At 41.6% G+C, this 19,187-nt stretch overlaps 1 protein-coding gene across 6 annotated transcripts in view; it reads left to right on the top strand.

The window, feature by feature from the left end:
- The first annotated feature begins 852 nt into the window (after positions 1-852).
- Positions 853-19,187, top strand: part of LOC110957968 (probable E3 ubiquitin-protein ligase HECTD4) — a 41,301-nt gene continuing 22,966 nt past the window's right edge. For 2 of the 6 annotated variants that reach the window (XM_051950506.1, XM_051950507.1), the window contains exons 1-25: positions 853-1,562; positions 6,830-7,383; positions 9,472-9,561; positions 9,650-9,777; positions 10,484-10,592; positions 12,417-12,555; positions 12,733-12,903; positions 13,003-13,195; positions 13,311-13,472; positions 13,829-13,942; positions 14,030-14,170; positions 14,261-14,496; positions 14,581-14,723; positions 15,565-15,635; positions 15,730-15,835; positions 15,944-16,064; positions 16,174-16,296; positions 16,711-16,835; positions 17,214-17,367; positions 17,462-17,565; positions 17,767-17,965; positions 18,080-18,199; positions 18,292-18,396; positions 18,483-18,646; positions 18,823-19,068. In XM_051950506.1, coding sequence (XP_051806466.1) covers positions 1,416-1,562; positions 6,830-7,383; positions 9,472-9,561; positions 9,650-9,777; positions 10,484-10,592; positions 12,417-12,555; positions 12,733-12,903; positions 13,003-13,195; positions 13,311-13,472; positions 13,829-13,942; positions 14,030-14,170; positions 14,261-14,496; positions 14,581-14,723; positions 15,565-15,635; positions 15,730-15,835; positions 15,944-16,064; positions 16,174-16,296; positions 16,711-16,835; positions 17,214-17,367; positions 17,462-17,565; positions 17,767-17,965; positions 18,080-18,199; positions 18,292-18,396; positions 18,483-18,646; positions 18,823-19,068 — 3,965 coding nt within the window. In that variant the 5' untranslated portion in view covers positions 853-1,415. Of the gene's footprint in view, positions 1,563-6,829; positions 7,384-9,471; positions 9,562-9,649; positions 9,778-10,483; positions 10,593-12,416; positions 12,556-12,732; positions 12,904-13,002; positions 13,202-13,310; positions 13,473-13,828; positions 13,943-14,029; positions 14,171-14,260; positions 14,497-14,580; positions 14,724-15,564; positions 15,636-15,729; positions 15,836-15,943; positions 16,065-16,173; positions 16,303-16,710; positions 16,836-17,213; positions 17,368-17,461; positions 17,566-17,766; positions 17,966-18,079; positions 18,200-18,291; positions 18,397-18,482; positions 18,647-18,822; positions 19,069-19,187 lie in introns of all 6 variants that reach the window. The other 4 variants (XM_051950502.1, XM_051950503.1, XM_051950504.1 and 1 more) reach the window with 3 other exon arrangements.

Genomic DNA, 19,187 nt, shown 5'->3' with positions numbered 1-19,187 from the left:
ACACTCACACCTACGGACAATTTAGAGTAATCAATTAACCTCAGCATGTTTTTGGATTATGGGAGGAAGCTGGAGTACCCGGAGAAAACCCACGCATGGACAGGGAGAACATGCAAACTCCATGCAGAAAGATCCCAGGCCCACCCCGGGATTTGACCTGGGGATCTTCTTGCTGCAAGGTGAAAGTGCTAACCACTAGTCCACTGGGCAGCCCACAATTGGAGCTAGAGCTTTAATAAAAAGAAAATGGATTTTTGCAACTAACGTTACTTAAAGGATCTGCTGCTAAAGTCTTGGTCCCAGAAACCACAGCACACTTTCAGGACTCTAGTGGGGTCCATGCCTTGACAGGTCAGGGTCAAGTCATGCCTGACTGGTGTATGCTAAACTCATCTTGTAATAATATGAAAAAACACACAAGTACACAGAAATGGTTCCTTGAGTTTGCTGCATATGAAACCCTGTCTGTCTGAATTTGTGTTTTTGTCATGCTTATCTCATTTATATTGGTATTTTCACAAAGTAAAATAAAGAACACCACTTTGGTATATACGTGAATTGTTAGGCATTGATTTATTTAATGTTAAAATAACTCTGGAGATGCATTACATCAGGTATGACTAATACCAAGGATGACTATGGAGAAGAAAATCTAATTCCATTGTGGTATTACATGCAGTAAAGTCAGCCCAGACATAAATGATGGATAATTTCAACTTTCCTCTATTCCTATTAATAGATACAGTATATTCTCCTAATTATAGTGTAACTGTTCCATTGTGTTATTATTGTGACATTAACTTGTGGTCACCAAAACCAACTCATGAATTTTTGACAGCTTACATTCTGGCCCGCGGTGCATGCTGGGAGCAGCTAGTTGGCCTTGGAAACATGGCGTCGCACTGACAGCTTGGTGACTCTCATTATCTTCTCCAGGAACTGGCACAGCGGCTGGGCCGTTAGCGGAGCTGTCTGCTTTCACGTTTGAGCCGTGAAATGAGATTACAACAGATGCACATTTCGTCCTGAAAAGACTGTCGCTTCAACGGTGCGACGCAATAACGGATTTAGCACGGGTGTCACGCCCACTCTGCTCGGTAACGTTATAACGACAGCGTACGGTAAGTTAGCTCCGCTCCAGCTAACCGAGCCAGACAGCTAGCAGCCGCTGTTAGCATGACTGGAGCCCCCGTGTAATGTTAAGAGGACCACGGCTTGTTCGCTGCCTGGCTGCCGTCTGTCGCTCCCGAGCCCCGCAGTCCGCTCTGACAAACACCGTCGTCAGATAAGACCGCGACAGTAACGGCGGTTATGTTATTGTAGCTCGCTAGCAGGCTAGCTAGGGCGTTTCTGTCATTCTGCCACTGAATTTTTAATGTTCGACCCCTTTGGCATCGCAGTCGGGGGAGAGAGCGATGGGCTCCGGGGCTGTGGATTCGTCCCAGTGGCTTTCGGTGAAGGAGGAGACCATTTTTCTCCACGACGGACTCATTCGGGTCACAGATCTGGCCGAACTGCCCAGTGAAATAGGAGTATCGGAGCAGGGGGATACCGAGCAAGAGGTGGGTGAAAGCCGTCTCTCACACGCAACCATACAAAGAGCTGTGCATAAAAACACGTGTTCACTGCAGTGACAGAGTTGTCTTTTTGTTTATTTTAATGTGGGGGGGATATGTTTTCACTGTCAACTGCAACACATCCACAGTGATAACGGCAGCATTTGCAAGTTTCCAGCCCTGCTTGTTATTGATTCACTGACAAGTTGGCAGCTGTTGCCATTTCACCTTCTGTCTCTGCCTTCAAAGTAAAAGTCATGCTCATCGAAGCGCCTTGCTCTAACGACAAATGTGCTAATGTACAGCTTTTGAGTTCGTTACTAGACCACCTGTTTTTATTTTCGCCACAGTTAGAAGTTGCACTCAGTAAGTATAAAATAATTCTTCAAGCCAAATACATAATGTTCACCAAAGCCAAAGATTGTTTACAACAGTCTGGTCTCATAATGTTGAATGAGTCACAGAGGACAAATATCTGGCAATTTGGATAGATGAGAAGCTGGCTTTTATAAGTCATGTGTCCACTCAGGTTTCTTTTACAGGAATAAATCAATGTCTCCCACTGCAGTGTAGAAAAAGCACTCTATAAGGCAACTTTTCTGTGAGTCTTGGATTGTGGTGACATTTTACACATGCATGCATCAACTGTGACTCTTAAGCTCTTGGTCACTGTTTATCATTCTGCATTAAGAAGTATTCACAGTGATAGTTATAATACTCATCATTGTGAGCAGTGTGTTAAGGTTGGGTGGCCCTCCCTCTCTAAAAGGCTTGATTGACGCGGGATTTTTATTAATGTATAAGGCCCTTACTTCTTTTTTTACTCCCTTAAACAACTTCATTGCTGTCTTTTAATGTGAGTCCTTAGCAAACATGCTCAAATGACTGGATTATGCTGAAGGTACCGGCTGTTTTTACTGAGCTTGGAAAATCCGATTTTAGTCTCTGCACACCTGTAACCTGGGATAACGTGCAGAACAGTTTAAAGCTTGCCTTATTTTTCCTTGGAGGAAGTTTTTTCATTTGATCTAATTTCACTTCCATCTGTACTTTCTTTATTTGATTAAGAAAACACTTCTTGTTTCATTTTATATTACTATTTTTTAACTTTAATATTGATACCGCTATCCAGTCTCTTATGTTTGCCTGCATTCTCTTACTCGGTGACATTGTAAATGAGGCCTCCAACCCATAATGTACTCCCAAGTCTAAATAAAAGTGGAATGAATGAATAGAAAAATCTACATAACAAGCCTTTAACATTGGTAATTTTTTTGTATTTTTATCATAGTGTTTTACTTAATACAGCATCTTGTAAACCACATGAAAAATTCTTTTTAGTAATTCAATATTTGCAATGAAGTAGGTTTAAAATACAATGTAATGAAACGGTAAACGTTTCTTAATTCAAACCAGATGGCCAAAAACATTTTTGCATCACCATTATTTCCTGCATAAGCTGCATGAACAACGGACAAAATTAAATTATCGCTCTGCAATGCCTATAGTAAGAGAACTGTGAGGTGATGGTAAGACAGCCATCTTGGTGCTTAACAAAGAGAGATGCAGCTGGAAAGCCATTTCTAACCGAGGTGGAATCAGCAAAACAGCTGTCCATTTTAACCTTAGGAAGAAAACACAGTGTCGTTCCAACAAAGGCCACAAAGGAAGAAGCAGGAAACCGTGGTCACAGTGGTCTAACAATCATTTCCAAAGCGGTATGATGGTGAAAATCTATATGACCGAACAGTGTTTTCTTTGGAACATTCTAGTAATGTTACGCTCAATTTGCCAACTATCATTGTACTGTGGAGTTGAAACAACGAGACGGGGGATGTAGGTGAGTCGAAAACTTTACTGGTTTCTCTCCACTTCACAACAACTTCAACACCACTACATGTGTGTACCTTAACCGGCAAAAACCTAAAACATAACCCGCCAGAAATCCCGGAACCGGAAAACTAGATTCTTCAAGGCACAAGTCCTCTTTGGTGAATGTCTCTTCTCCTTTACCAAGTGGATCCACCACAGTACTCAGTTAAGTTAATATTGAGAGTTGTACAGCATCAATTTAAGTAGTTGTACAGGCAGTTCCTTAAATTCCACAGTAAACATGTCTTTAGTTTTACTCAAAGCAGTATGTAGGCCATTATTTTCTGAAACAACATGTTGACTTGTGGAGTTGACATATAGTAGCAGATTGCTAATAACTTTAGATTACACAAGTGTTGATTGATTGTTGTCAACTGTAGTGACCATGAAAACATAAGTGATGAATGCTATTTCATGTATGATTCTGGATATTACATAGCTCTGTGAATAGCATATAAGCTAAGCTATCAGATAAACCCTAGTTCCTATCTGTTAAACCTAGTACCAGTTATTTTCATGGTAGAAGTTATTCTAATTTTTGTATTTATAAATACTCAGTCATTGTTTTGTCTGCCAATTATGCTTTTATTTAACCACAAACATATAAGGTTGTCTATAGTCTCTAAATTCATGCACTTATCTTGGGTATAAATTTGTTTTGACTTAAATATTAATGCAAGAAATTCCTCAGAATTCCACAGTGAACATTTTTTTAGATGTCCAAATGTCAGTATGGAGACCTTTATTTTCATACACAGTATGGTTGCTTATGTTGCTAGCTTGTAATTGCAGATTTCTCATAACTTCTAGATAGCAATGATCATAAAAATAGGTGTCATGGTTCATGACTTGTGTTTGTTCTCTGTAAGCTAGTTTATAGATAATGTTTTATGTTTCATGGTATGGATTTTTGTGTTGATTAAAATAATTGTACGACCTGCAATTTTTTCCCGTATATTTTTCTTAGGTAGCCCCTAGACTAAAATCTGTTAAACCCAATATTAGTTGTTTACCTGGTAGAAGTTATTTTTAAATCTTGGTCTTCATGACACGTCTAGGTTAGTTTCCAAATATGCTTTTATTTTGAAGGCAATATTCCCGAAACAGGATGTGTGTACGTCGTTAGACTGCGGATACTTTACAATGATACCGATAGAAACTTCGAGCTAACATTGTACGTTTACATCGTCGACATTTCGATTACCTGCTTGTCATAAAGCTACAGCTGGTAGCATCCATCAGTCTGTAGTTCACAGTACTCCTATCACATGTTCATAAACTGGTCTCTAATGTCTGGGTATTGATGGATTTCAGATGGTGACTGGCAGTAATGGTTATTCAGATTTTATGACTATGTATAGTAAATATATTTCATCCAGCACAATGTGAATTTAGTCTCATGTCTGTAAGTTTACCTTTACAAGTGCACCACTTCAATCAATAATTTATATTTCAGGATGTTCACTTAGTGGCACCTTATAAACAAAAACCCCAATAACAAGTCCAGTCTTTTGCTTCCACTAAATTTTTAACAGAAGGCTAAGATTACAGATGCATTTGGAAAATGTTTTGGTAAACATATATCTAACCCCTACTGATATGCTAATATCTCATAAAAGCGTTTATTTTAGGGGACGCTCCAACAGCAGTCAAGTGGGCTTGACTACTGTTATAATAGCTGTGTAAGAGCTGCAAAGTGTAGAACTGTATAAAGGGAGAAGTGGCTTGTTTGCACAGTTCCACACATCATGTTCTTAGCACTACTACTCATTCTAGTGTGAGAAACATAACACCTGCAGAGTTCTTCTTTTGCTGTTCAGCCATCAGCTTTTCAAGTGGGAAAGTGCACAAGATGCTACACTAAGTGTTCCACTGCTTAGTTTGGAAGCACACATGAACTGAGGGATGGTTTTGTGTTTTTACATTAGTCTACTCTTTGCATGCAATATTCCTAATATTCCTTTGCAGGTACTATATCGGGGCTAATCACATTAGCTGACAACATAGTGCACATTTGTTATGGTGTTGGACATATGGACATTTTAAAGTAGTCAATGCATCAACTTCTACATAAATAATGGAACTGGGTTACAGAGTTTGTTTACAACAGGGATAGGCTGGTTTAACCTGAGCATGATATGTATGACACTTATGAGGCTGATATATTAATTGAAGCTTTTTGGAAATGTACAGTTACAGCAAGTCTCATACAGAATAAGATAGCATTTGTTACTATGCTGGAAGATCTGACCATTTTCATATTTATAAGACAAACTGATATAAAGTACCCATTTTCAGTGGTGTGAAGGTCCTTTGTTTTCTAGGTAGTAGCTCATACCAAAACACAGTAGACAGCACTTCAACCTCATCCCATAAAAAATCATCCTTGCATCATTTGTTTGTTAGGCCTCTGTCTTCCTGTTCAAGGCTATGTTCTGAGCCTCTACATCCCTGGTGTCCGTGTCCATCTTTAAGACTGACTGGGTCATTCGGTGCTGTTTCTCGTAGGTGTTGCGATGCTGACTATTTTTATCCGTTTGCAGCAGCATTTTGCAGAGCAAGGTGGAGAAGGCCCAGTATCCAGTTAAGGAGTGTTACTGTAACATAAGTAGCATTTCTGAAATTGAATCAATACAAATTGTGCCTGCTAAATGGTATAATGGATTTTTTTTTCTGGTCCATGATTCCTGGGCCGCAGAGTGTAATCAATATCTGAAATGCTGCCTAAGTGCATATGAGGCACATTGTTTCACTTGTGATAGGCTATATACCAAATGTGCTTTGCTATCTCTGCCCATTATTCCATAGTCCAAAGTACTGTAGAGGCAGGAGATAATTCTATGGAAGTGATTCATGGTTTTATGATGGAAGCCTATTGACAAACCTTAGGCATATTGGAAATAGCTGTCTTAGAATTACGCTAAAATGATGGCTGCAGATGAGCCTACAATGTAATACACCTTGAAAATAGGCTGTGCTGTTTGACACACCATTCATTCCCCTGTTGTCTTCAAAGATGTCAGGTCAAAAATATTGTGATCATCTTGTTGTCTTAGCCAAATATTCTGTGAAATTATATTCAGATAAACTTTGTACTCAGCAGAACACAAGGATGTGTTTTACCACCCAAATCCATGTCTGTAAAATGCAACTTCTCCACTGCTATTCTCTTCTTCTGTATTTGACGTCATGCTTTCTGATTAAACAGGCCCTCTGACAAGGAAAATTTAATTTGTATGTAGCCAGACCATGCCAGGGAATAATGGGTGTCATCTGTCTGCTACAGCTAATATAAGGGTTTTTTTTTTTTCTTAAAGCTGCAGACAAAATTGTCTCTACTTAAACTGCTCTTAACCTAAGCTGTTGTTTTCTTTTTTTTCTTTCTTGCCATTTTCCTCTAGATTCTAACATTTGAGACGAAGAATCCGGTAGAGCTTGCAGAGCGTCTGCGTGCTGTCTGTGGGAATCAAAGCAACGCATATGCACGTCTGCTAGAGTACCGTCTCAATGCTCTGCGTGGCCTATGGGGGGCGCAACGGCAGCTGGCCCTGGAGGAGCAGCAGGAGCGAGAGGGGACTGGAGGGGCTGATGAGGAGACCTTGGCCTTGCTAAAAAGACAAGGTCTACTCCAACAACCCGAGCAGGCGCCCTTCACCTCCCGTGTCGGTCTGCTGCTGGTCTTCCCCCTTTTGCAGTCGCAAACTCGCAGTGACCCGGCGCTCTGCGGTGTCACAGCGGAGGTGCTGCTAGCCTGCCTCCGGGACTGCCAGCCTCTCAGCCTCAGCAAAGAGCCCGCTGACTGCCTCAATGGCCTGGAGGGACTGCTGTGCTCCTGGCTGGAAGATGGTGCCCAGGAAGCAGGCCAAGCACAGGGGCAGGCTCACACACAGATCCTCCACACTCACAGACAAAGGGAAAACGCTGCTGCTGCACTCGTCGCACTTGCCTGTGCCAGGTGAGGCCATGCGTTGTCTCTTTGCTGCCCTGCCTTCAAAAGTTTTAGGGTGCTTCTGCTGGCTCTTGAAGGCCAAGCATTCAGCTGGTAATATTCACTGAAGGGTTATTCGATTCCCAGAAGACCTATTGCTACTAACAAAAACCCAGTGAAATTTAAAAGCAGGGAAAATAATGCAATGAATGAAGGAAGTATCTCGGTGAAAACACTACTGGGTTACTTTATCAGAAACTCGACTCACAAGCAAGTCAGTTATTTTTGGCAAGCGGCATCTAAAAATAAACACATAACTGACCATCTGATCAGTTTCTCTTTCCAGTGCACACGTTGCATGAATGACCACGCTTCTTTTAATGTTAAAAACTACCCAACACACACTGTTGCAGTCTTGGTTCAGTGTTTGTATTGTGAGATAAAGGACTTACTGAACATTTGGTGATTGATATTTTTACCCTGAAACTCCTGAGCATAAACTGACTTTTCTGGTCTCTGTCAGTACAATGCCAATGCAGTTCTATGATATTCTGGCCTCACAAGCAGAGTTTCCTGTAGTCTGAGCTATGTTCTGTTAGCGTGAGCTGCTAATGCTGTTTAGAAGTGATGCTTGTACAGACAATGTTTTGTTTTGCCTTTGGCTATAGTTTCATTATTCTACAGTTAGTGAAATCCACAGGCCAGCAAGAGAGGGCCCCTGGGTGAGATAGATGTGAGGGTGACACATTGGCAGTGGTGACACTCGTTCCTGTTATAACCAATATTTGTAGGGCCATGCAAAAAAAAGCAACAATGAGACAGGAGGTTAATCCAGTAAATCAGGCTTGATGTTTTTTTCTTCATGTGTTTTCCCACATAGCCCACAGAAAAGCAGAACATTCTTGATATTTTTGCATTTGTGTCCGAACTGTAGCTTCTGTTAGTGACAACTGATCTTGACTTGTCAAAACCAGAACTCTCCACTCTTTGTTCAGCCTCTTTTGAGGCTGAGTGCTCTTTGTTGTGGGGAACCATCCAGCCCTGCTGCCTTTTCACCGACAGTGGGAGCTAATTAAAGGGCTATCAGCTATACTCCCCCTCACCTCTGATGTTGTCGCTTAGTAAATTCACTATAGGCCTTTTCGGACATAGGATGTGTAACATTACTGGCCCCATCTGTTAGTTAACGTGACAACAATCCGTCATTTAGACATGGGTCATATTTCTGTTAATGTTCCCCAGGGCTTTAATTTCAGACATACCCATGCGGTGATGGTTACTAGGTCTGATGAAATAAAATTGTCGTCGCAACTTTTACCAAAAAGTGGCCAGGATGCTCATTCCAACATGAAGCCAACACATTCAAACGCCATCAAATTAATGAAAAGAAGTGTATTTTTGAAAGAGGCTTACGTGAGAGGGTTAAGTAAGCAAATGGCCTTCAAAGCTATGTGCTGTAATATCAGCTTTTGACAAAATGTTGACAATGTCTTTTGAGTGTTGCTTACATGAAGCTGATGAATTCTGCTATCTGTCGCCTAGGGAACATGTAAACACTGAATTAAAGATACATACAGGATGTCCTTGGATGCACCAGTCTCTTTGTAGCTCAAGGAGTCAAAATCCTGTAGCCTAGCCCCCTAGCTGCCATACCCATGCACCTGATATGATTGACCATAAAATGTGTCATCAGCAGAAGCGTTGTAAATAATATTATCATGCTATTATTGATCATGATTAGCTGCTTGTGCTTCAGTTGTTGCATCTTTACAGAAATCTTCTCACTGAATACAGAATTACTCGAATGTGTTCAGCTAATTTAGTTCAGTCTTGGATGAGGCAAATGAACACTGCACAAACTGAAGTAGGTTGCTCATTACCCCCTGCAGACACTCATGGTGTAAAATTATCTCAGTGTTGCATTCTAATGGAAAAGATTCTTTTATTCTGAGTCGAAAACATTGTGTTTTAATTCCCAACACATTACATCAGATCTCTTCCATAATTCAAGCCAAATTGTTATTACTCTTACAGTTCCAGAAATGCTTACCAATGAGCTTTCACTTGTGTTTCACGCTGAGGCCCCTTGGACTAATCTGCCAAACTATTTTCCAGGGGATCTCTGAAGACCTTCATCCACACAGTTCACCTGCTGCAGAAACAGACCGATCTAGGCCAGCTCCCCGTGTCAGATGTCCTGTACAGGTGAGGGCAATGCTTCGGCTTTACTGAAATACATGATATATGAAGGGTTTTCCCATCATGTCAACAAGCTGTGTCCCTCCTGTTTAAGACTTTTGCTCCTGGAGGGAGGCCCAGGCTCTCCATCCTGCCTCTTGGGGGGAAAACACAGTGTGTCCTGGGGTTTTGAAGACATGCTGCCTACACCTGATAATTCTGCTGGGGGAGCAGAGAGTAAAGGTAAGAAAACATTTTTGTGATGCCCTAAACAAGAAATCTATACATACACATTGGTTGCAGTAAATGCAAGTTTCTAATTTTCTAACTTGCAGGTTGTGGGAAGGATTGTGCTTATCGTATTTGCCATCATAATGCCATCAGTCCTATTTTATCCATTGTTACAATCTCCTTTGTTTGAATTATAACTGAAATCCCTGCTAGAATAAAGGATGGCAAGTGCATTGTCCATGTAAGTCTCATTTGGCCTCATTTTGCTATATAGCCACACATATTGTAAAGATATTTTGACTTAAGATGAAACTAAACCAAGGAAAAGCGCCTGTGAGTTTCAGAGGGTAAAACAGTGGAGAGGAGGACAGAGTGATGTGTCACTTTCCAGCAATCGATCAGCTGACCTTGTAGAGTGACGGATGCTGATCAGGGCACATATCCATTTATGATCAGCCATAAAGCAAGTTTTATAGTTACATTTTAAGCTGACCTGACATTAGATTTGTTCTCAGTCATTTTTGATCAGATCTCTAACAGCATATCAACAATGAAACACACACTAAACAGAGATGGTCCACCTTGTTTAGTGTCCCAGTAGTCTTGTCTGGTTTCCTCAACTCATCCGTTGATTCCTTCCCTATTTTTCATTCAGTTGTCTTTGATATGTTTGTCATTTACCTCCTCCTGGATTCTTTTTGTGTCTTCTGTCTTGCAGACACTGACCTAGGGCGCTGTCTAGCCACAGATGGGCTATATCTATATACCACTAACTCCTCTGGGAGAGGACTCAGCAAGCTGGGCTCTGGTTTACATGGGACACTGAGGTAATGTGACACTTCATCCAGCCTGCGTTTCTTTATCTGCAGCATTCAGAGAATAGCAAGAGAGAAAGACAGAAGGAGCGATGAATCACTAAAAATATCTCTTGTCCCTTATCCATCCAAAGGCAGCAGTGGGGCCACATTATCTCCTGGACATGTTTAAACCGATGTCTGCAGTACACAGTCACATCCTCTTAATTGTCTTTGATTGACTTGCTTGATTTTAAAAGAGACAAAAGGGCAATGTGTGCTCTGCGTCTTAATTCCAAGCTTTGGTAGCAAATTACTTGGTTTGCAAGCAGAGAGCAACTTCCTCCCACAAAGTATCTTTAGAATGCAAAGGGTCTGAAGTTCACTTTTTTTAAAGAAACTTTTACTTGCAAAACAACTTTCCGCAAAGATACTCGAGTCCGATTTTGACCAGTGAGTTTACTGATTGTATGTGAGAAGTACTTTTGTTTAGTTGATTCCACCTGAGAAATCCTAACTTAGAAACAAATATTTCTGTGGGGAATTAAGGTTCAGATATAGTAGAAGCCACACATTCCCACTGTAACCTCAAAGTTGGAGATATAGTCCTATGAGATTGCAGGGCTGACCATGACCAACCCATGCCACAGTGGTGGAAAAAGTAATCAAAACATTTACAGCAGTAATTAAAAAAAACCCCAGCTGAATCTAAATACCAAATCTGCTTATGTATACGTATATAAGTGTTATCAGCAAAAAGAAAGTTAAAGTAATGATACCAGTTTGATCCCTCTGATTAAATAACATTATAGATAACCTCATTAGAGTATTAATAGTGTATCATCAGTGTGTCAGCAGCGTGTTACTGTTGTAATTGTTGCAGGTCGTGCTAGTTCAAGCTACTTTAAATGTAGTTTTATATACAGGGACAGCTTATTAACATTGGGACTCATTAGAGAATTAATATGAGAAGAGAGAAGAAAACGGTGTTCTCTAATCTCTGATTTTGTGTAAATTTGTAAAATTCCTCACTGTAGGATTAATAAAGGTTTCGTCTATCCATCTATCTATTTTGGTGACATTAGATAATTTACACATTTATTGAAATAAAACACTATTTGAGAAGTTTGGGACGAAAAACGGCTATTTAGTGGAGCTGTAAACAACACATCTATAATGTGACCCCAGTTGAAACATTTCAGATACCTTAAAGTTTGGTCGGTTCATAAAAATTGTTGCATTATTTGATTTATTTTGCAAAATCTTCATCTTAAAAGTATCCAGAACTGTCAGATAAATGTAGTTAAGTAATAAGTACAATATTTCCCTCAGAAATTCTGTAGAGTAGAAGGATAAAGCAGCATCAAAATTGTACTTGAGTGAATATTCTTAGTTGTTCTGTTCCACCTCTCCCATACTGGCCTCTTTTCTTTTCGGCTTTTCACAGCATCACTCGTTGTGACAAGTAGCCTGTCAACAGTTTTCTTTGAAAACTTTCTATATTCTCTATTTTTGAGATTGACAGCAAGTTGTATAATTTTAACTTCCCAGTTGCAAAACTTGTCAAGTTTCTGAAACAGTGAACCCCTTCATGTTTATATGTTTGTTACGTCACAATACAAACAACATGAATACGAAGGCTTGGGAACTTTATTTTAATGGTTTTTGAAATAGGCAAGCTAAATCAGGTATGTTTGAAATTGATTTGTGAAATTAGATTTTCAACTTTTACATTCCATTGGCTATTGTCATGTGTCTGTGTTTGGTGCAATAGTATTGACTGTACTAGCACATCCAAATGCCTCATCATAACAATCCAAATTACAGATCAGTAAAATAAATCCTGTGTTTTCATAGGGGTTTTGTGTACTGTCGAAATGAAGAGTTGGAGCCCGGCTGGGTGGTGTTTAGCAGCGGTCGTCTCCTTCACCGTCCCTCCTCCTTTGATGCCAAGCCTCATCAGCTGTGCCAGGTCCTTGACCCCTTCACCCTCCAGGTAATGTATACTTTTATTCCACTGTTTTGAATTTGGTGTTGAATCATTCTGGAATAGCGAATAATGTTTGGTTCAAGTGTGGTTTCTTCTTATCCAACAAGCTTTTAAAATTCAATGAAAAATGACAAGAAAATGTCTAAATGCAGCCAAGGCTAATTTTTTCTGTGCAACGTTCAGGTGTGCCAGATTGTGCCCATGCCAGCCCATCACTTCCCCGTGGGCAGCAGCATGACCACGCTGCACCTCTGCTCAGATGGAACCTACCTGTACTGGGTCTGGTCCCCAGCCAGTCTCAATGAGAAAACACAGAAAGGCCATTCTGTCTTCATGGATGTCTTTCACCTGTCTGTGAGTTCTGTACAGAAGCCCTGCATTATAGTGTGAACAGTTTGTGGTACATCTGCGTTTCTGTTCATACTGAACATGCTTTCTCTCCTTGGTCTGCAGACACAGACAGGGTTGTGCGTTGCAGATATCTTGCAGGAGAGGGTTATTCTTACTCGCAAAGAAGGCGAGTCTTCCAAGTGCTTGAATGAACTTCTCCTGAGTCGAATGTCACGCTTCCGGGCCTCCCATTCTGCCACATTGGCTGCTCTCACAGGCTCTGCAATCACCAACACTGTCAAAGAGGAACAGTCTGGTAATGGTAGAAAATCTTTAAATTGTCCAAAAATAATACAAACTTTAATGTGCAATTCATTTTGATGATGCTGATATCAAAATGCTAGCTGGTGACACTTTGATTGTTTTCATAGCTGTCAATACTAGCTGTGGACTCCCTCTGAAGACTCTCAGAAAGACCCCAATGTATGTGTGTGGAACCTACCTAGTGATGCTGGTTTCACCCCCTGGTGTATCTGGGAGTTCTGCCACACGCTCCCTGTTTGGAGGTACCAGCAGCCTGTCGTCACTCAAAAGTAAGAGCACACACAGAGAGAGATAAATCCTTGATGTGCTGAGTCATTTGTCACAACCTCTGAGAGTTATGCCATGACTTGTATTTGGAAAAATGAAACTAGTCACTTTACGTCATGTTTAGTAGGGGATTAAACACGTTCTCTGTGTGACTAAAACTTGATGCCATAAGTAAGAATCAATTACATTTGCAACTATATTACACCACATTTACATATGCATTACATCTGAAAATAGCAGCAAGCTTTTTGTGATGTGAAAGTCAATTAATTTTTGGTAAAACGTGGGAGGGCCCCCTTTGCATTGTAGTTTCAGTTCTGAGTTTGCTTGCTAAACATGACTGTTCATTTTTGTTCAGTTTTAGCCTCCAGCCTGGTTTTTAACCTGGCTGACGGTCAGTTCAGCAGCCGCGCAGACCTCATTGATGCTCCTGGCAGTTCTCTAGGCAGAGGAGCCCAGGTGGCAGGACTAGGTGAGTTCAGCTGTTGTCACATTTTACTGGTATGTTTTGAAGAGTTCATATAGCTGACATTTATTTTTGTAATCTTTGATTTCAAAGGGGCATGTTATGATGCACTCAACAACTTGATCTGGACCTGCTCCAGTGATTACATAGATCAGTGGTGCAATCCTGGGAACCAAGCCTTTCATCATGTGTGCCATCGGCTCGGTGTCAGCCATGTCATCAAAGAACCCAAAGGTAGACACAAACTACCCTGAAACCGCAAGTTGCTCTTTCTATTTAGTTAAGTCAGGACTTTGGTAATCTACAAATCTTCTCCATTCACAGAGGAAACTGTGGCCACTGGCGAGGTGATCAACCAGCTACTTCATCACGTAGGTGCTATGTGTATCCACCAGCTCAACCTGCTGGCAGCCAGCAGCAACAGCTTGCCCCTGGGAGCCCTGCTGGGTAAACAACATCCCATTGAGGCCCGCCACTTCAGCAGCATCTGTGACATTATGGAAAAGGCCATGGTCAATGGAGATACCTGCATCATCCGCTGCATCTTAGTGGTGTTCCAGGTCAGTTTTGCAGAAAATGACTCCACAATTTTCTATATTTTTGAGGTAATTTATTTATGCATTTATTTTGTCTGTCTTCTCCAGGTAGTATTTAGGTTTTTCAATCCTCAGTCAGAGCAGAATAGGGAGAGTGTGCGTCGTTCAGGCCTACTCCTGTGGCAGCTACTCATGGCTCCAGTGGATCAGATAGGAGCAGAGATTCAGAGAGAGGTGTGCCTGGCAATCAGGTAAGTCATAAATTCTACTTGAAATGCAGTATACTATATGAGGGTTGATCAAAAGGTTCAGAGACTGTGCCTATAAAAACCAAACATCACACCAGATTTAAGTTTTGTGCCCACTCATGTGGAAGTAGTCTCTTTGTGCAGCAATACACCAGTCGTGGCACTTCTTCAACACCTCTAACGATGTCTGGAAGTCCTTATGTTTAAATGTCAAGCACCAGAGTTGGGCTGGTGGATAGTGATGTTAATGTGATTTCCAAAAAACCTGTGTGTAATCACAGCACTATGATGCAGTGCACAGCACATCGGAGCACCTACATGCCAGTGTGCCACGGTTCAGGTCATTTGTGCTAAATATTCTTCAGATACCTCAGAACATGACAGCAGACCCTTGACAGTCTGATCCTGGGAGGTTATTTCCTGTTACACAACCAGATGAATGTTGGAGCAAACAACAAGCATAATCCTGGAGTGCTCTTGACCTGATGTGCCCTGTCTGGTTTTGGAGCTGTGGTGATCCTTGAAGTGAAAATTGGCTCACATCAGACTGCTGACTGAGACAGAATTTAATATTTTCTTATTTGCTCCAGTTTGTGGTCAATGGAGAAATCACAAATGCTCACCAACTAGCAGTCGCAAAAATGTATATGCCATTACATGGGATCCTTTTACTTGTGACAGTTGTTGCACCTGTGAACGGGACACATTTCGTGCATGCACACAACTAACAGTATTAAAACTTTTTGGTCACCCTGTATATATAAAACAGAAGTAATAATTCAATATTTTTGTGATCAGAATGATATTTAACTGGACCTTTTTTACTTCCTCTTTGTCTCCACAGCTCAGGCCTGAATACTTTGTATCAGGGCGAGGCTGAACTCAACAAACTGCTGAAACTGGTTCTAACTGAAGGTGAATGTTGGAAGTACAGTGTTTAGTATATGAAACACCTCCATGTTTTGTGGCTAATATGTCTAAATGATTTGTGTTTGTGTGTAATGCTCAGGTGAAAGAAACGGTGGCCTATCTCAACTTCGGGATGTCATCCTTACCAACTTGGCAGACCAACTGCAGAAGAATAGATTTGGGAGTGAAGAAGATGACCACTACAGGCAAGAAGCAGTCCTTCCTCAACAATATATTTTAGTTTGAAAAAAAATCATGGAGTTTCTTGGAGGTATAAACTTGCTTAATATGATTGAAAAATCTCTCTTTTTCAGACTGAGTGATGAGCTACTTCACTGTATCCTCAAGACTGTAGTGCGGGAATCATGCCTCCTCATTACCAAATGTCAGACTGTCGCCCGAGATGACTTCCAGAAGCTGCTCTCCACTGTGCCAGTATGAATATCAGTTCAGCTGCGCTTAAATGCCAACCCTGCCATCTAGGATCACATGCTATGATGGATTGCACTCACACCAACTTGAACTGTTTTTCTCCTCTCTCTAGGTGGTCTCCCCTAGTCTGCGCTACCTCATGGCTGTTCAGAACCACCTCCTTAGTAACACCATTCTTATACGTCCAGATGATAATGATGACAGTGACAGCTCCCTACAAGGGGAAACAATGAAGGTACAGGTAAACATCCCCTTTAAATACCCCTACCTGTGTGCATGTCGCGTCTGTTGGTGTGTCTATCAATGAGAGAACAACCCACTAACCAGAGCAATTCAATATGAAAGTTTCTTGGGTATGCTGATTAATAGTTACTACCCATTGCAGTTTTAATTGTGTGACTTAGCACTGCTATCCTAATTAAGGATGTGTTTCTAAATGTTGTTTTATCATTCTTACTGCAAAAACAGGTCAGTCTCACCTGCCATGGAAGAGCTAAACTGCATTAATATGTAGAGTTTGTTTTAATCTGTTGACATAAAGTTAAAAACCAAGATGTGTATACACGTTCCATATTGCATGAATGTAGTTGTTGAAAATCTTTGAAGCAGTGTTACGTAAGTGTGGGCCTATTCTGTGTGTGATCCTCAGGAGCTGCAAAGCAGCATCCTGTCCCTAGCAACCAAAATCCTGGTGGGATGTGATGAAGTACTAGAGACCCTGCAGCAGGTGACCACAGCTCTGATTAACAGTGACATAGCTGACAGAGAAACCAGGTGAACTTTTCATTTAATCTTTTTTTGAATTAATTTTGCTGGGTCAGAAAATAACATTTTGCTCATCCAGCCCCAGTAGCTGCTGCTTGATTCCTGTAAAATCTACTCACCGCTTCCTTACATAATGTTGCATGAGGAGACTTTTGAAGCCAATCTGTGGTGTCAACCGTATTACCCTAAAAACATACTGTAACTGACAAAAATAAAAGCAGACATGATGTTCTCTTAGTTGGCTCTCATGTACTATTTTACCATGAAACAAGATTTCGCTAAACCTTGCTAAGGTTCTAATCACTGTGGCAGATTTCCCCTTCGCTGCTCTTGCCTTTCTGCCTGTTACCCATCACCTTAGCATTTAATTTTTCCCGTTTTGTTCAGGCTGAAGGGCTTGGAACAGGTTACCAAGGCCACGATGCTCGGTCACCTGCTGCCAGTGTTGCTCACCTCGCTGATGCACCCCAACCTGCAGACCCTCACCCTTGCTGACGCCCTCATGCCTCAGTTGGTGCAGCTGGTCCTCTACACCAGCCAGGTTGAAAGGACTCTTCTTGAATTAAATATGACATATTTCCTTAAGTAGAAAAATCTCTCATCACTAATGCATTAATTTCCACTTTGTTTTCCAGACTGCCCTGTTACTAAAGACTCAATCTCCACTTTTTACTGAAGAGCCTCTACCAATGAGTGGCTCTCTAGGGCAGGGAGCGAAGGCATGCACGGCTGACGACAAGTGAGCTTTCAAAACCATAGAAATGTTAAAAATGAATTTATAATGAAGCCATCTGAGTATTTTGCAGCATACTGTAGCATTTTAATGATAAAGTTTTCATTTCTTACTAACTACAGAAAAGCGCATGTTAACTGAAGTGCCAGTGTCTGTCATAAGCTCAGTTTTTTAAACCCGGTAATTCATTTGTGTCATTGATATTAGAATTCTTGATGAACGTGAGGAGCCAGGTTTCCTCACAGGACTCAAGATCCCTGCCCCGTGGGCTGCTGGGAAAACGGTAGAGACAGTTCATCCTGTGAGGGACAATTACAAGTTCAAGGAGACGGTACACATCCCAGGAGCCCGCTGCTTGTACCTTCGCTTTGATTCTCGCTGCTCCTCGCAGTATGACTATGACAAGGTGATGACTCCTACCATGTATTTTGTAGCTCTTACATTAATTTGGGGTTTCTCAAGCATAGCAGCTCTCTAGTTGGGGATTCTTTTTAACCATATGCATTCTCTGATATTTCAGTTGGTTATTTATGCTGGTCCCAACACTAACAGTCGTAAAGTAACAGAGTATGGAGGAAACACTCTGGGATATGGCAGTCGCAGTGTCTTGGGAACAGGATGGCCCAAAGACCTTGTCAAGGTAATGGAGGCTGTTTTGCATAAACATATAAAGTGAACACATATTTTCCATACAGTCTTGGAGAGCTGCCTTTTTTCTGTGTCCTGTTTTAGGTTGAAGGAGATACTGTGACATTTTCTTTTGAGATGAGGAGTGGACGGGAACACAACACTCCTGATAAAGCCATGTGGGGGTTCTCCTGCACTGTCAGAGCTCAGGTAAGCAGGGACAGGACTGACATGTGGCAGTGCATGAAAATCAACAGCTGTCTCTGAAGGCAATGTTTGTCTGTTTTTTGTTTCAGGAGTCCTCAGAAGATGTCTCTGGAGGCCTCCCCTTCCTGGCAGACCTTGCACTGGGCCTGTCAGTGCTGGCCTGCTCAATGCTCCGTATTCTGTATAACGGACCAGAGGTGACGAGAGAGGAAGAAGCCTGCCACGATTTGCTCTGCTCAAAGCTGCTGCAAAGGTGAGACAGCAAAAAATACCACTAAATGTTTATTGATGATATCGACCACTCCTGTGACAAATATAGTACAATGTTAGAGTGACTATATATATTCTTCCGTGGAATGTAGTTGAACAGCAAAGCTGCTGACAGCCAAGATGACAAACTGTTGACAGGCTTCATTTTTTGTTCTCTAGGTGTCAGTGGCAGGTGGAAGCAAATGGTGCCATCTCTCCCGCCCTCACGCCCAGCCCTTCACCTCTGCCACTCACTATTGAGGAGGACCGGGAGTTCACCTACCCCTCTGACGTGCTCATCCCACCTCCAGGCCTTATGCCAGCGACCTACTTTGACTTGCCTCGTATCCGCCTTCCCCCGGGGATCATGGGTAGACTACGAGAAGTGTCTGGAAGAGCTCGACCACAGTTCCGTCCCAGCATCAAGTAGGCAATTTATTCTGTCACGTTAATAGAGCGTATGCATGTGTTATCTCTATAAATGGCCACTGCACCGAAGTGGTAAAGACGAACCTTTGTAAACACCAGGCGTTGTGTTTGCAGAC

This window comes from Acanthochromis polyacanthus, chromosome 7, assembly GCF_021347895.1.
Source record: "Acanthochromis polyacanthus isolate Apoly-LR-REF ecotype Palm Island chromosome 7, KAUST_Apoly_ChrSc, whole genome shotgun sequence".
In the NCBI taxonomy this organism is placed as follows: Eukaryota; Metazoa; Chordata; class Actinopteri; family Pomacentridae; genus Acanthochromis; species Acanthochromis polyacanthus.
Note: the sequence above shows the minus strand (reverse complement) of the source record. Positions and strands in the feature narration are given on the sequence as shown.